The sequence below is a fragment of the Eimeria tenella genome, genomic scaffold (genome assembly GCF_000499545.2).
Source record: "Eimeria tenella Houghton genomic scaffold, Eth_scaff58, whole genome shotgun sequence".
Taxonomy (NCBI): domain Eukaryota; phylum Apicomplexa; class Conoidasida; order Eucoccidiorida; family Eimeriidae; genus Eimeria; species Eimeria tenella.
Window position 1 is genome coordinate 140,782 of NW_013543418.1, and position 14,920 is coordinate 155,701.

Here is a 14,920-nt window from a genome sequence, read left to right on the forward strand (position 1 = left end):
CCCTGGTGGGTGCGGCCCAGGAGAGACAACTGGATTCCGCTGGGGAAAACCCGCAGACGGGCTCTCCTTTTGTTTCTCCAAGGGCTGCTTTGGCGCTGACGAACTGTTTGTTCTTTTTGGATCTTCCGGGGATCACTTTGCATGTCAAGGCGGTGAGGGGACACTTGGGAGCAAACTGTGGCACATTTAGCAGCGTTTATGAGGCCTTCTTGCGTTTGGTTCTATTTCATTTTATATTTCCACTTTATTCTGCTGTGTTTCTGTGGAGCCGTGAATGTCTGCAACTTGTTCTGGGGGAGCTGTACGTACACACGGACACCGGAAGTTCATCGTGCATGCATTTGTTCACAAAACAAATTCTGAACTTTCAAAATATGAATTTGCAGACATAAGACACCACGAAATATGCGAAAATATGTGAATTTGATTAGCTACATACGCAAAAATTCCCGCAAATAGTGCAGAAACTTTCAAATATCTAATGATGCAAAGTTTTTGCACTTTTATATTCTTGTGCATTTCATCTGCAATGCTTCTCATGGTCCCTTCTGGCTTGGCGTGTTTCTGTCTATTTTTAGGGTTTAGGGTTTAGAGTTTAGGGTTTAGGGTTTAGGGTTTCGGGTCCAGCGCACAGTAGTAAATCGGCGCCGGCGCCGCAGTCGCACACAGCGGCATGGAGATCTCCTCTGTGGACCTTTTCATTTCAATTTTTCATCTGAGGCAAACGCTAAACCCTAAACCCTAAACCCTTGTAGCACCTTTTATTTTCTTTGCAGAGCTTTCTGCCGCTGGAGCAGCTGGAGGCCCACGAATTCCTCGCCTCACTGGTTTCGCTGGTGTAAGTTGTTCGATGAAGAACAAGAGAGTTGATTTGCGGGTCTTTTCTTTCTTTTCGCTGTTCAGTTAATTTTCTTTATTCAATGGACTGTTTTCAACAAGTTGAATGCCGCTGTCTTGGTGGCTTCTGTCCAGCCCTTCAGCCCCCAATAAGACGCAGCAGCCGCACGGGCAGTGGCTGTTTCTGTTGCATGTTGTTTGTTTTATTCTGAGATTTTCTTGTCCTTGAATTTATCTTTCTTACTCTTGTGTTGCAGTTCACTGTCTTCTGATTCCGAAGTCTTTGCTGCGTTTTGGTGCGGCTGCGTTCAGGCGTCTGTACAGCGGGGACTTCTGCATGTTGCTGTATCTGATCTTCGCGCTGTGTACATTTGGGGGCAATGTTTTGTTTTTCATGTTGCTCACCTTTTTGTTGTTGAAATTGAAAGCCTCGTGCGTCGCCGCCTTGCTGGCACACGTGGCTTCGGTCTTTGGCATATGGGATGCAGAATAGATCCTGTGTAGTGCCTGTACGTTCTGTACGTACACCCGAAGAACTAGGCACTTTGGTGGGGACTCACGTTTCACTCGTAGCCACTTTTGTAACATCCGCTACTGATTACTACAGACGCCGTCGGCCTCCCAGCGGGCCGCTGCAGCCCTTATCTGCATTGTGTTGCACGGGGCTTGTAATGGATTCCAAACTAATGAAACAAAATAAATTAATTATAAGCTGCAGCAGTGGTAATGCAGTCGAATTAACTGGTGTGTAGGCGCATAGTAATGAAACTGTTCACAGCGAATCACTTAGGAGGCTGTAGCTAGCCAGAAAACATAAGGGTTGATTTGGCCTCCCCTCTTGCCCCCAAAAGGGCCTAAGCGTGGTGCAGAGACATGGGGGTGGGGCTGGGCGTTTCTGGGGAGTACAGACACTTTGCAAAGAGAGAAAAGCCCAACTGAAGTCCCCCACGAGCACTTTTCACATAAAGATGTTTCGGCTGTCTGCACGCTGCACACTTGGGGCCTCGCAAGAAGAACGCCCAAAAAGCAGAAACGAGAGAATTAATAAAATGCAGAAAAGCTCAAGTGCTTTTGCCCGTGATCCCTCTACGGCCTCACTCGTAGGCTGTTGCTCTCTGCAGTCTAAGGCCTTCCCCACTGTCTGCATGCGCATGCAGTTTGAACTGGCGAGTGGGGCCGCACTCTAAGGGCGTGTAGTCTCGCCGCAGCTTTATTGTGCTACAGGGCTCAAGGCAGTCCACCCAGGGGCCTCAGAGTATTCGTCTGAACATCAAAAAGTGGCGAGTGGCTGACTCAAAACAATATATCTTCTCAGCCGCGTCTGCCGCCCGTCGCTATATTTCGAAGTCCGCGGGCCGCCGTGGGCGGAAGCTTGGCCGTGGCCTCTTTGCGTGGAATTCGCGTGAAGAGAGTTCCCTTTTTAGCACTTTTCAGGACACTAAACGCAGTTTGAAACGAAGAAGCTGCAACGCACTCAAGTGGGCCCCTCCTGGGGAAGGGCCTCCATGTACTTCTTGCATGCTCGGCGCAGGTTGTCCACCCAGCTCACGGGGGCTCTCGCGGCTGTGGAGTTCACCAGCCACTGCAGAAACGCATGCAGAAGTACAATTGTTGCTAAGTCATCATCACGCCTATTTAGAGTCTAGAAAGAGGCCTTTTGTTCACCCACTAAGTGCCACCAGCTGCATACGTGAAGGCGAAAGGTGTACGCGTATATGCACAGGCATGCACCAATGCTGTGTAAGTCCTTATAATACAGATATCATTACGCATGCATGTATCAATGCGGTACACAGAGCTCGTGCACGTCGTGCAATTATAGTAAGCCCCAAAACCTGCACCTCTTTCCTGTGATCTACCAGCCAGGAGGCCCCACTGGCTGCCGTCACTTATCACACATGCTTAGCACAATACAAGGAGAAGAGAGAGATAAGTTTTAGCAGTGCTTATTGGCCAAAGCTCTGCCGCTTTTTACCTTTGGAAGTAATCCTTTCACATCTGTCTGCGCCACAATAAACAGCGAAGAAGAATTGGGGTCGCTTGAGCTCTGGCGCATGAGGTAGCCTGAAGACAGCAAGAAGGACATATTGACAGAATAAGCTGTTGAGTTCTCTTCAACAGCTTATGATTCCACAAGGGACCAAGGTGAGATCCCTCCTACTTATTTATTGCAATAAACTGGTCTATGTCAGGCAGCCCAAAGTGGAAAAGGTATCAAGACGAACCAGAAATGAGAGTTTCTGCGCGCACGCAGCCTGACTGCTCTGGAATCGAAGGATGGTCAGCAGATCTGCAAAACAAGCCAAAATCTGAAAAACTATTCCATAACATTGGAGCTCCAAAAACCCCTAAAATTCAAAATAAAAATGTGGACCCTCAACTCTCTCACTGCTAAGCCGAGCAGCAAGGAGTGGTCTGAAACAAAATGTTGATCCATTTCAACGAATCCATCGAGTGCAGTATCACCTCAACATCATCTTCACGACTCCTTCTTCAGGCTTTTCGACCGTCAGCCGCCACTGCAGCAAATAGATAATAAGTAAGCACAGCAAGACATCCACCAGTACGCGTGTCCTAGTGGTGCTATAATAAGAAATTCTGCCCTCTTGAGCAACCGCTTAACTCGCCAATCTATTTTGCTGCTAGTTTCACCGCCCGAAACACCGCAGTCTGCAGCTGGGAATTGGAATTTCAATGCAATGGGCACCAATATCAATGCAGATGAAAAAGTAGCAGCTTTGTACTGATACATGCTACTTGCTTTCATAGATATAGATGCTTTTCTACCCTATACACGGGTAAGATTCACGTGCAACTACCGCTGTGTTGCAGCACAAAGGAGGTGACTCACCTGTAAAAAATCCCGATTTGAAATTGGAAAAGGTGCCTTCATCACGCAGTATATCATTTCACAGCCGTCAACATCATTTTCTACGATGCGATAGTCTGCAAATGTTGTGTCCCTGAGCGACCATCAGCAACTCAACCGGCTTGAGCACTGATGAATTCAGCTTTGGAGGCAAGAGCTTGAGACTTATTATTGAGACTTATTATTGAGCGTTCAAGGGTGAAAATGTCCTTCCTCTCAAATATGGTGAGCTTAAAGCCCTTAGCTACTGGCTGTGTAGGCCTACCACTTGAGCCTGCATTCGACATCTCTGATGTTCCGGCTGAGCACAGCCAGAGGAATTCCATCGAACTTTGCGTAGGCCTTGACTATAACTACAGGAGAATTCGGAGATATGTATTTGTAAACACTAATTAGCGGCTGGTTGACCGTTTGCTCCCAAGAAGGATCACTCGGATCGTGCTTTTCTCGTTCTTCCAAGAACTGAAATTCATACGGAGCGCTGCGACGAGCACAAGCACCTCAGAAACACAGTTTTATGTGTTATTCGCTTGCTTATTACGCTACACTTGCGGACTAAATGCTTCGATTAATCAAATTATCTCTCTAGTTTGTCTGGATTTCCAATATCTATGACGAATACCCTCGAATGACTGGCACCCGCAGTAGTGAGCTATCCACGAATCTCGAGGTGCAAAATTCAGAAAACGGCCGCAACTTAAGGGAAATGCAGTGGCTTACATTGGAGTCTGATGCTTCAGCGTGATGTCAAAGTTAATTAAATCTTCGTAGTTTTTAAACAAACGAGCCGGAGCTTCTATGCGCACGCACCTAGCAACTCTACACATGGCTAATTAAGCCTCCGGTTTCCTGCTACCCAGGCTGCCTACTGCGCAATCCTTTCTTGTGGAAGGGTGCTGGAAAAGTCTCAAAATCCCTCTGCTTTTAGGCCAGCCTGTTCCTACCTTCCCCTTTGCCTTCTTGCACAGTTTGTCTCATCACAGCGTCTTCTTCTGAGCGGACAGCCACATTCAGTTCCCGGTCGAGACAAAGACAAAGGGTGCAGCAAATGGAAAAAGAAAACATATCAGTCAGCTACCCTCACTCCCTCACAGCCCTACCATTTGTAGCCTCTGCGTTCGTGTCTTCTTGCTGATGCCTCGAGGCTCTGGAGCTGCTCCTGGCCGCGCTGGGGGCGGAAGAGGCTTTTCGTCGCTGCTGCGGCAGCAGCTGTTGCTGCTGCTTCCTGTTGATGGGAGAAGGCGGAGGAACAGTAAGCTGTTTGGTGGGCGAAGCCGTCGCTGATGAATTCGTCCCTTCAATTGTCCACGGCGCTGCTCGCTCTACAGAAAAGCCCTGGCTGAGCGCTACATTGAAATTCTCCAAAGGCCGCAACTCCCCCTAAGTCCCACAGCCACAGGGGAGCACATTCACACATATGATTCACTGCGGAGATGAAGTGCGAGGGGTCTTGGAAATAGGAAGGCGCTGAGTTATCGTGGCTCCTGGGCCAACTTTTGTCATTTTGTTTATAGTTGCTGCGCAGTTTGAAAAGAAGTGTAGGGACCTAAGGGAAGATGAGGCAATCGTGTTAGTGAGTGAATGGAATAAACTATGCCACTGTGAGCATATCTGAGCTCAGCAGCATTTGAATGTTTACTGCAAGGGTATCCTGTCCAGTTTTTTCCCTTTCTTCCTTCTCATTTGATCCATCAGTTTCCACATGGCTGTCTGAAATGGCGTCAGTAAAAGACCCGCCCTCAGAGGCATCGCCGTTCCGTCCCACAGTGCAGTCCCTGTGCAGCGCTGATAAGACAACACTCTCCAGCCCCCTCAAGCATCCATTTCCACCACTTTTACGCAGACCGGAAAGGTCACAAAAAATCCCATCTTTTCCCCTAAGACAAATCTAAGCTGAAAACGCATATTATTCGTGAGCATGCAGGAGGTTTAACGGCAGCGCCACTTTAGGAAAAAGTGGATCTACTCCACCTTATGGTGAATAGAGGGGCAACCGTAAGAAACCGACTGTGTCCTACTGCCTACTGTTTGCGCACATTGCAGAAGATCGCCGCCTTTCATTACAAAAGTTTGCACGCCTTGGCTGTTATCGGCGTAGAAAAGGCAGCGCTCCGTTCTCTCGTCCTGCAGCAAGCGGAGGATTCTCTAGGCCTTTAACACTTTTATCATTAGCGCCTCTGCCACTGCTTACATGAGAATACATGCGAATACCATTGTTGGTGTGATGATGAAGCCCAACAGACAGTGCACCACCAGTGCAGCGAACCCTGATGTGAATGCACCTTTTGCTTGCTGAAACGAGAATACCGCAAGTTGCCAAGGCAGAGCGCACGGGCCGCATCTCACAGCGAAACGCGCATATGCATCATCTTAACACTTTATTACCCAGCTTACGATTCTCGCCTGTCTTGAGTTTGGCGTTTTCGCCCTTTGAAATATCTTTTGAATGTCGGGGTCGTTCAACATGCCGATCATACGCTCCAACACAGGATGATTTCGTCTCTTCCTGCCCCGCACAACAAAGCAAATAATTATTATCCCGTTTTATCAAATTTACGCATGCACACCGAATCGGAGTAAGATATAACTCAGAAGAATTTGATGCCTTTACAATAATGGATTGAGGTGAATTAAGTTCCGTGGATGTCCATGTATCGTGCATGAATTTGCCTTGAATCACACTGTGCTACTTCACAAGAAATACAGCACTTTTTGTCTAAGACTCCTGCGACGCTGCTGCGGGCCTGTGCAGCTGAGGCATTCTCTGATGTTTGTCGTGGTTCGCTTCACCTTAGACTCGCTGCACATTGTGTGCAGACGTAACAGACAAGAGCACACATGTAGATTTCGTTTCTTGTCATTTGTTCAAAGTGGGCGTCAAAGTAGTCGAGGTAAAGCCACAGGCAGTGCCCAACATCATCACGGCTCCTGCGGCACTCGTACAAACATGGGACATCTGTCTTGGGTTACTTCAGTCATCTGAACTTAGTAAGCGCAGTGACCACCGATACACTTGACATGAACTGTGTTTAACGAGTCTGCTCTGCTGCTGTAAAGTTGCAAAGTTATCCTGAGCAGAAGAACCCATTCTGGTGTCCTCTCTGTGCCTCAGCCAAGGCAGATCATTCCTGATGAGCTCACAAAAACGAATAGAGAAGTCTCAGTTGCGCCCGAGCAGTTTTAGAGATGTCCCCTAAGCGAGCCAACACCTTGAAAAAGCGCAGTACAGAGAAGGCACTTTGGAATATGGTCAAGAGTTGCACTGCTTCATGTCAGCCGTTAGCGCAACGCACAGAGGGAGTTAAAATAAGTATATAAAAACACTATTTTCCCTTCAAATGGATGATCTTTTCGTTATCAAAGCGAATGCGCAATTTACAGAGGAAGCAACAGAGAAATCCTTCCATATTCGCGTGGCGCCCGCAGAAGCACCTCTGTAGGGCATAAGCAATGCAATGCATCAGTATTTGTCTGTAGAGCTGTTAGAGACGCCTAAACTGATTATTTGCTGTTTCTAGTGGCTCCTACTTCATATTCCATGACGACCTTGAAAATGAGTTGCAGCTGCGCGTTGCTGCTGGCGAAGTGGTAGCCGGCCCAGCGAACCAAATGGTATATTTTTTTCTGCAAAGTCACGCAAGGGAAAGTCAGAGTCGACACACTGGTGGCTGGTCTGTTCTCTGTGTAAAGAGACCTTGAGGCTTCACAGCTCTAGCAGAACGATGACTGATCTGCCGCACCTTCTGCTGCGCCGCTGCAGATGTCTTTCTCCGTAGGCGACACAAGTCGTTCGCCATTGCCAAGCCAAAGCCAAGGATACCTCCAAAGAAAAATCCAACTAGCATCATGAACGGCCCCCATGGCATGAGAAGCACGACAAAGCCTGCACAGACCGACAATTTCGACATTGCACTGATGAGGCCCCGATGAGCTCTCACAAGGTATTCTAAGTATTTCACAAGTAAGAAAACCCCTAAAGGGATGGAAAATGCAGATTCCAAGAATGGCGCACCTCCCGCCATGTTCACTGTCCACTCGGTTGTCGTTGAACGGAACGGAAAAAGGCTCTGTGCTCTTCTCGAGTACGCCAATTCAAATTCCTCGCATTCAGGGATATCTGCAGCATCCTGTCCAGCACGTGAAGCCCAATACTTCAAGTACCTGCAGAGTTGCAAAAAAGGCAATTTGTGCTCATGCCAATCTGCACCGGTGGCGCCTTTGCACAAACAGAAATCGAGCATTCAGACTTCATCGTGATTCTCCTGCACATATGGCTGTAGGAAACCAGCATCCAAAGGCTTTTCCGAGCATATTAATGTGATTCACCCTCTAGGAACTGCAGAACTCGCTATGTTTTCCATTGCCTTTTTAGACAAAGGGCTGCCGCTCGGGCTGCAGGTGTTTCTCGCGACACTGCGTCCACCCCCAATGCAGATGCTGCTGCAAGAGTCATTTCTTTCATTTTCTGGCGTGACCTGCTTGGGAGGCACATGGCTGGCTGTCGGTGGGGTCTGCGTTTGGCCCTTATCCGATTCTGCTCCATTGTGAAGCGGTTCCTCGGAGTGAATGACAATGCGACAAGGTGACGGCGCACTTAGTTCATTCGCGCCTTTCTTCATCGTCAAATTGTCCTTGAGGAAAAAGCAAGCAGAGCAGCAGCAAGATGAGTGTTTCCAGCGGCTGCTGGATTATCGTTACACACACTTTCGGCTATTTGCAGTGACACTGCCGTCCTCATTTCTGGGCAGAGACAAAGCAGGAAAGACGAAGCCTTTCAAGAGATACAGTAGTGAGGCGCCTAGCGCAGTAATTCCTTCATACATACACGCACTGTTCGCTTCTTGACAATGGCGCTAACGACCAAAGCTCAAAAAACTTCGGGATTCTTACCTTTTGAGAAAATCTTGGTCTTAGCTACAAGCCGGACCAGCGTAGTCCACCTCGGAAGGCATCCAATGACGAAGTTACTCCGTAAATCCACATGTCGTGGCCCCTCAAGTATTGAAAAGAGTCGAGGATGACGCCTCTTAGGCAATTGTAGAAGCCATCCCATTCAGCAGAAATTCACACGAAACCTTGAATCGGACTCAAAATGGCCGCATGTTCTGGTGCTGTCGAATTCGCATTGCGTCAATAAAAGCAAACTCGTGTTTTTTCGTACTATGATCTCCAGCGGAGTGGGGTATTCTAGGAGAAAAACACATGCGCTCCCCGTAGAGCTTCAGAAAAACAGTCCGGAGCATTAGTAGACTCTATTTCGGGTCATTTAATATCAAGGAACTAGGGGAATAGCTGAAGGGACAACGAATGCTAACACAAATATCGAAACAACCACCGGTGCCGTCTCTTCGAGTCACCGCGAACTTCCACCAAAAAACACGAGGCTCCAGCCTCACTTAATTAATTATTACTCAAAAACGGATAAACCATTCCTGAATAGAGCGAATTTTGGCCCCAACTCTGCAATTTTTCCAGTTGCATGTGGCGGCTGTCAAAACTATGATGCGAGCCTACTACGTCGGTTTCACGTTCACGCAATTTTCGCCTACTTGATGACGTTGAATAAATGGTTGAAAATAGCAAATATAGCCTTTTTCCTGCGAGGACCAGATATTGCGCTTATTTTTTCTGTTCGAGAAGCCCAAGAAAAAGAGCTCTGTGTTACTGCGTGCCCTTCGCTCCCTTGGTAAGATCAGTGAGCCACAATCTCAGTCAGTCTCTAGCTACCTTGAAAGTGAACGCGTTTGAGGAAAAGATGAATTCTGGATCTACTGGGTTCCTAATGTGTGTAACTCTGATACAAGCAGAGTTCACCGCCAGAAGCCACACACCAAGAACATACAAATTTATTCTAAAAGCCTAGTGACTAGTGAACTTTCCGGCCTCTTTGCCAGATGAGCTCCGCGTTCCTCAAGTCCCGGCCTTCTTATTATGGAAGTGCATAAGTTATTCCGCTCCTTGACTGGTGCCAAGGCTCATCATGGCTTCGCTGCTGGCAGTGCACATATTCCCCGCTAGTTCAAACTGTGAAAGCGAAGCTGCAATAGACTTCTTTAAAGAAGTTCCATAGGTCCAATGACCTCCCGAATGAGCTATGCCACTGCAGAAGTCACGCATGGCACGATCAATATGCTCCTCATCCCGTTTTCACTTACTAAGAGAAGTTTATGATGGCACGGCAGCTAGGAAAAGTCTGAGAACTACAGCAACTCATAGGCAGACCCATTTTAAGGGAGTGTCTAAGAGTCGAGCACTTGTCTCTTTTGTGTATGAAAGACAAATTTGCCGACACGAGTAGCAGCTCCTTGCATGGCAAGGAACCAGCAGCGCTTATAAAAGAGTTTTGAGATACAAAAATCATTACAAAGATTCTTTTTACGCTCTTAGGAGAGCATTGTGTGCAATTTTGTGGCAAGCTTTGAGGCTGCACTTTTTGCAGCCGAGATCCACATGAGTGCGGCTTTTAGCTAGTAATACCGACACAATCACTATAGGAACCTCTGACGGTGATTCAGAGGCTATCAATGCTCGAAGTGTGACCTTCACTCAGATTGATACCCACCCAGTCCATCTTGACTGTGGAGGTGGTTGGGAATAGCAGAACGTAAGAAGAGAAGGTCTAGGAAATGAAGTCCAAATGGGCCTGTATCTTGCTCATGGAGGACTCGCTGTTGCGCCCGTGTATACCCTGAATTGCTTGTATGGAATTTTGCGGTAATGCGTGATAACGATGTATGGACTTACCACTAAGTATGCCCGCAATGCAAGTCGTGGATCATTAATGTCATCAAGCAGCCGAGGCTTCAAAGCTGCTAAAATAGGTTCAGCCTGTGCGCCGTCTAATATTGAGTTTAGGTGGGAAACCAAGATGGCCGAGGGCTTCTTACGAGGCTGATTATGTCTGGTCCCAGCAAAGATATGAGTATCTCTCGTAGAGCTGCTCTCAGCATGATGTGCTGACGGCTGTACGAAAAGATGAATACGGAGAGAGCGAGGAGCCCTGTTTGGGAATGGGCTGTAAACACGTTGTTGTTCAGGCGACTGGCGCTGCAGTTTCTTACTGCAGTCAATCAAGCTGTTGCAGTGCAAAAAAGCAAGGAGGCGACCGCAAGTTTCTCGGTCAAGCAGCAGCTCTTCACGAACGTTGAAGAGCTGCTTCGTCAAATATTCGAAAGCAGCAATATGAAGGAAGTCCAGTATATCCAGAGCAGTGGCTCTCTGTAAATGCTGAGCACATGAGGTCAAAGGTTCTAAAACGGAGTATAGCGGTGGGGCCGTACGCTAAACGAGAAGTCTTCAGTAGAGCTCAGGCACGCGAACACTGCAGTTTCCAGCCAGGCTAGCATCTGCGGCGCGCAGGTGTGTTCGAGATTCATCATTTTCTGTTTTGGCCGCGCAGAGTCGGTGCAGCTGGTTGAGAGTGGCGAAGGCTAAAGTTGGACCCACTAGGAAGTCCTCGTGGTCCGCTTCGTTGCTCTGGGACTCAAACTGAAGCGCCAACACTCCTAAGCTTCAGTGGTGCCAGCGAAGGAGGGCTGCAGCTTTCGACGCGTACCTGCGCAGTGAGTTTGAGGCAGCAACTCGCCAAGACTTGGGGGACGTCTTCCTTGGGCACCGTTGCCAGTGCATCTTGGACGATTGCGAAGCAGCGCGGGTCGCCGAAGAGCGCCGCGAGAGCCTCGCAGGCCTGAAGAGGCAGTTGTGCGCAGAGTCGAAGCAGCCAAGTTCAGGCGCACGAACTCACCTTGAATGCTGCGCGTTCCCCGTTTACGAACTGCAGCTTTCGGGCCACCAAAAAGATCCAGGCTTTCACATCGAGGAAGTCGCCGCGCGTGAGACCCAGCGCCGTCAAAGCCGCCTGCGGAACTGCATGCGACGACGGCGTGTCTTCCCACGTGGAGCGGAAACTCCGCAGAAACCGAGGGTCCAGTTCGCCGGTCATGTCGGCGCGAAGCAAGTGGGTTCGTCTTGTCAGTTAAAAGCTCTGTTAGATTGCGACAGTGCGGTATCCTTTCATCATAGCAGCGCGGAAAAGCAGAAAAGGAAAAGTGAACGGCGTTCAACCGGCGCTGTACGGTCTGCGGTGTACAGACCGAGGACGAGATCTGCCCGCGCTGTCTTCGTCATTTCAAATTCAGCCAACGCAACGGACCGGCCGGAGCAAAAGGAAGTCACGATGTTCTTTCATTTCATTTAAAAATGAAGTTTCCCCCGTCGCCAAGATGAAACTCCCCAGGATCCACAGAAATCCTTTCGCGCTACTTTTGATTCGCTTTCTTAACCCCTTTGATTCATCTTTTTCACTGACACATTCGAAACCGCTCACATTAGAATTCACGTCCTTTCATTCACCCCACTCAATAACTTAGACGAAATCGCTAAGCTCGTAAGCTTGTCAGCTGTACTTCGCCCACCTTAGGTTAGCGATCAGTAACCCAGATTTGCACGGCATTTTGTATTGTCGCTTGCTTCTCGACCACCAATTCACGTAGTGCATTCATGGGAATGCGACATCTCACCCAGCCATATAGCTTCTTTTACCACTGAGAAAAGCTGCAACTCAACTTTTTCTGAGGTATACGGCTGTTTCAATAGAATTCTCGCAGCGGATGGCTCCGTTTCCCTCTAGCATGTGGGGTGGTGCTGCTTCACTTAGCGTCTAGCCCTGCCCAATTTTGCAGCTAATCTGCAAGATGGGACACGTGCGTACGTTTTCAAAGGCGCTAAAGGCAATACCTGCTGCAGCTGCGTCTCCAGTGCCCCACCCCCCACGGACGCACCTCAGCGAGAATCACGGCTCAGTAGAGAGTTAAATGCTAAAAGATCTAGCAGTCAAATGCACTGCTTTCTAAAGCGCACCCTCAGGCGCCAGTTCTGTGCAAATTATAAATCGGTTGCACCGCACTGGATTAAAAAGTGCAGGCAGGGGAAGAGCACTTGGGAAGCATCTGACACTGCAGCGGTGGTGCGACGTTTCAGATCGTGTGTTGCCTCGGTTGATCAAACGCAATACAGTCGGGTATCGCAGTCTCCCACTTTGGTGAGTCGGTGACACAGACCTCGGCGCCACGAGAGGGAGAACCTCGCAACTAGCAGGGTGCAGCAGATGGAAAGCTCTTGCCAAACTAAGTGGGACTGCCCAGGGTTAAACGCAGCGAATGCGCAGCTGCATCAGCGGCCTGCGCACTATGTGGATGCACAAAAAACGAGCAGCTCAAGCACTCCCCATTCTTCTTCGCGCGCACTACCGCGTCCGCCGCGCCCGTAAATTGTCTGTCGCCACGCCTGCACAGCGCAGGCCCTTGGGGCCGTTGGCTCGCGCCGTGGGTCGCGAGGGCAGCGCGGGCTGTCTGTGCCGCGGCAGCTGCTGCTGGCCGGCTGGTGGGGGGGCCCCCTCTGCGGGCCGGGGGGCCCCCCTGGCTGGGGGTCCCGCGGCGGCGCCCATCCTCGCGGCCTTGGCCTGCCTTCGCTGCGCGCCGCCGTGGTGGCTCAGAGGGGGGATGGAGCACTCGCGGCGCAGCCCGCGCCGCGAGGAAGCTGCAATGACTTCGCCGGCCTCGGAGGCGGGCTGCTGCTGCAGCTGCTGCTGCTGCAGCTCCTTGGCTGCGGCCGCGCCAGCGGCCCCGCCCTGCGGCGGAGTCCGCGGGGCCTCCTCCGTCTTGACGGCCTCCGCGGCGCGCCGGCGCTGGCGCTTGGCGCCGCTCTCAAGTCCCTGGCCCGGCCTGTCGTGCAGCGCGAAGTAGCCCAGCGCCGAGCTGGGCACCTCGAGCAGCGCCACTCGCCCGTGGTTCCGCCAGTAATTCACGAAGCGGGACAAACTGATTCCTGAAAATTGCCACGCGCCCGCGACGTTTCGCACGCTGCTGCAGCGGCAGCTGCGGAACGCAGCAGGCAGCACACGCAGCGCACAGCGGCGGCTCAGCAGGCCGCGGAATCTCGCCTCCGGGCCGGCGAAAACGCACTGACATTTGCAAACAAAGTTTAAAATGCAAACTAAAGCAAATGGGAGCAAAGATTCGAGCGGATCGCGGGTCGCATTGGCCTACGGCGCCTTGGGGTGGTCGATGTGGCTGCCGCCGTCGAGCGGCGTTTCCCAGTGTCTGGACATGCAAAGCTGCGTCTTCATGAACGCCGTGGCGTCTCGAGGAAACAAAAACATGCTTTCTTGCGTGCAGCTGATGAGGCGGTTGGCCACGGGGGTCTTCGAAGGCGACAGAGAGTCTTTGTTCAAAGAGCTCGGCACCATTTGCTGGCTCGACGCGAACCCGTAGGCAAACAGCCGCAGAGACAGAGTCCGCATTATCACCTCCGACACCTCCGCGGGCAGCGAGCGCCGGCACCTGCCCCACCCGCCCGCAGCAGCAGCACAAGCTCGCGCAATCACAGCACAGCAGCAGCAGCAGCGGCAGCAGCAGCAGGTGCGGAAGCGCTCCCGGCTCTGACCAGCTGCAGCAGGCGCTGCTGGTGCAGCCCCGGCGGCTGTGCCGCGCAGGGGGAGCCGCAGGCGCTGCAGCTGCTGCTGCAGTGGGGGTCATCCGCAGCAGCACCCGCACCCTTATCCGCAGCAGCAGCAGGAAGCTGTTTCTCACCAGATGGCGCGTACGGAGCGCTCGACGGGGTCGACGACCTCGACGATGCCGCCGGCGACGGGGCAGTAGTGGGGCCCCTGGGGGCCCTTGAGGGGCCCCTGGGGGCCCCCCAGGGGCCCCTGGGGGGCCTCGACGAGCACGAGAACGAAGCCCGCCACGCTCTGGCTCGAGAGCATCTGGCGAAGCCCCTCGACCTGCTGCTCCGCGCGCGCAGCGTCGGGCTGCTCCGTGGCGGCGTCGAGGGGGTTCGAACGCGTGTGGGAGGCGGACTTGTTCTTGGTGACTTTTTCGCAAATGCCGCGGATTGTTGCTGCTGCTTCGCCCGCGGGCAGCGGCAGCCGCAGCAGAAAGGGACGCAGGTGCAGGCTCGCGAACACCGCGTCCGTCGCCTCCCCGATCTCCTGCAGACTCGACTGCGACGCCATCTCAGCAGCAGCAGCAGCAGCAGCAGCGGCGGCGGCGGCGGCGGCAGAGGCGTCCTGCTGCTGCGCCTGCAGCTTCTCCTCTTTCCGAGAACTGCGCCCTCCCTCTTTCCAAATTCAGCTTCGATCCATAGCGCCGGCTGCTGCCACGCCTGGAGCCTCTTCGCTCGCCGCACGCAGCAGCAGCGCAGCAGCAGCAGCAG

General features: G+C 51.4%; 4 protein-coding genes across 4 annotated transcripts in view; 1 reads left to right on the forward strand and 3 right to left on the reverse strand.

The window, feature by feature from the left end:
• The window catches only part of ETH_00018715 (uncharacterized protein), a gene marked incomplete at both ends in the record, with an annotated part of 2,280 nt that extends 950 nt beyond the window's left edge, over nucleotides 1-1,330 (forward strand). The window contains 3 exons of the mRNA XM_013377620.1: nucleotides 21-152; nucleotides 777-838; nucleotides 1,150-1,330. Coding sequence (XP_013233074.1) covers nucleotides 21-152; nucleotides 777-838; nucleotides 1,150-1,330 — 375 coding nt within the window. The remainder of the gene's footprint in view (nucleotides 1-20; nucleotides 153-776; nucleotides 839-1,149) is intronic.
• A 981-nt stretch (nucleotides 1,331-2,311) lies between these two features.
• ETH_00018720 (uncharacterized protein) lies at nucleotides 2,312-8,325 on the reverse strand (the record flags this gene model as incomplete). The annotated part of the gene is made up of 17 exons (XM_013377621.1): nucleotides 2,312-2,419; nucleotides 2,813-2,901; nucleotides 3,063-3,127; nucleotides 3,304-3,356; nucleotides 3,689-3,800; nucleotides 3,972-4,187; nucleotides 4,427-4,502; nucleotides 4,651-4,698; nucleotides 4,807-5,086; nucleotides 5,346-5,491; nucleotides 5,743-5,830; nucleotides 6,101-6,212; nucleotides 6,497-6,634; nucleotides 6,848-6,915; nucleotides 7,235-7,330; nucleotides 7,447-7,867; nucleotides 8,033-8,325. 17 exons carry the CDS (start codon nucleotides 8,323-8,325, stop codon nucleotides 2,312-2,314), a joined length of 2,409 nt encoding a protein of 802 aa, XP_013233075.1.
• A 2,677-nt stretch (nucleotides 8,326-11,002) lies between these two features.
• ETH_00018725 (uncharacterized protein) lies at nucleotides 11,003-11,648 on the reverse strand (the record flags this gene model as incomplete). The annotated part of the gene is made up of 3 exons (XM_013377622.1): nucleotides 11,003-11,194; nucleotides 11,262-11,393; nucleotides 11,451-11,648. 3 exons carry the CDS (start codon nucleotides 11,646-11,648, stop codon nucleotides 11,003-11,005), a joined length of 522 nt encoding a protein of 173 aa, XP_013233076.1.
• A 1,302-nt stretch (nucleotides 11,649-12,950) lies between these two features.
• Nucleotides 12,951-14,720, reverse strand: ETH_00018730 (uncharacterized protein; the record flags this gene model as incomplete). Its single annotated transcript, XM_013377623.1, has 3 exons — nucleotides 12,951-13,581; nucleotides 13,753-14,046; nucleotides 14,296-14,720. The coding sequence occupies 3 exons, from the start codon at nucleotides 14,718-14,720 to the stop codon at nucleotides 12,951-12,953; spliced, it is 1,350 nt and encodes a 449-aa protein (XP_013233077.1).
• Between the last annotated feature and the right edge of the window lie 200 nt (nucleotides 14,721-14,920).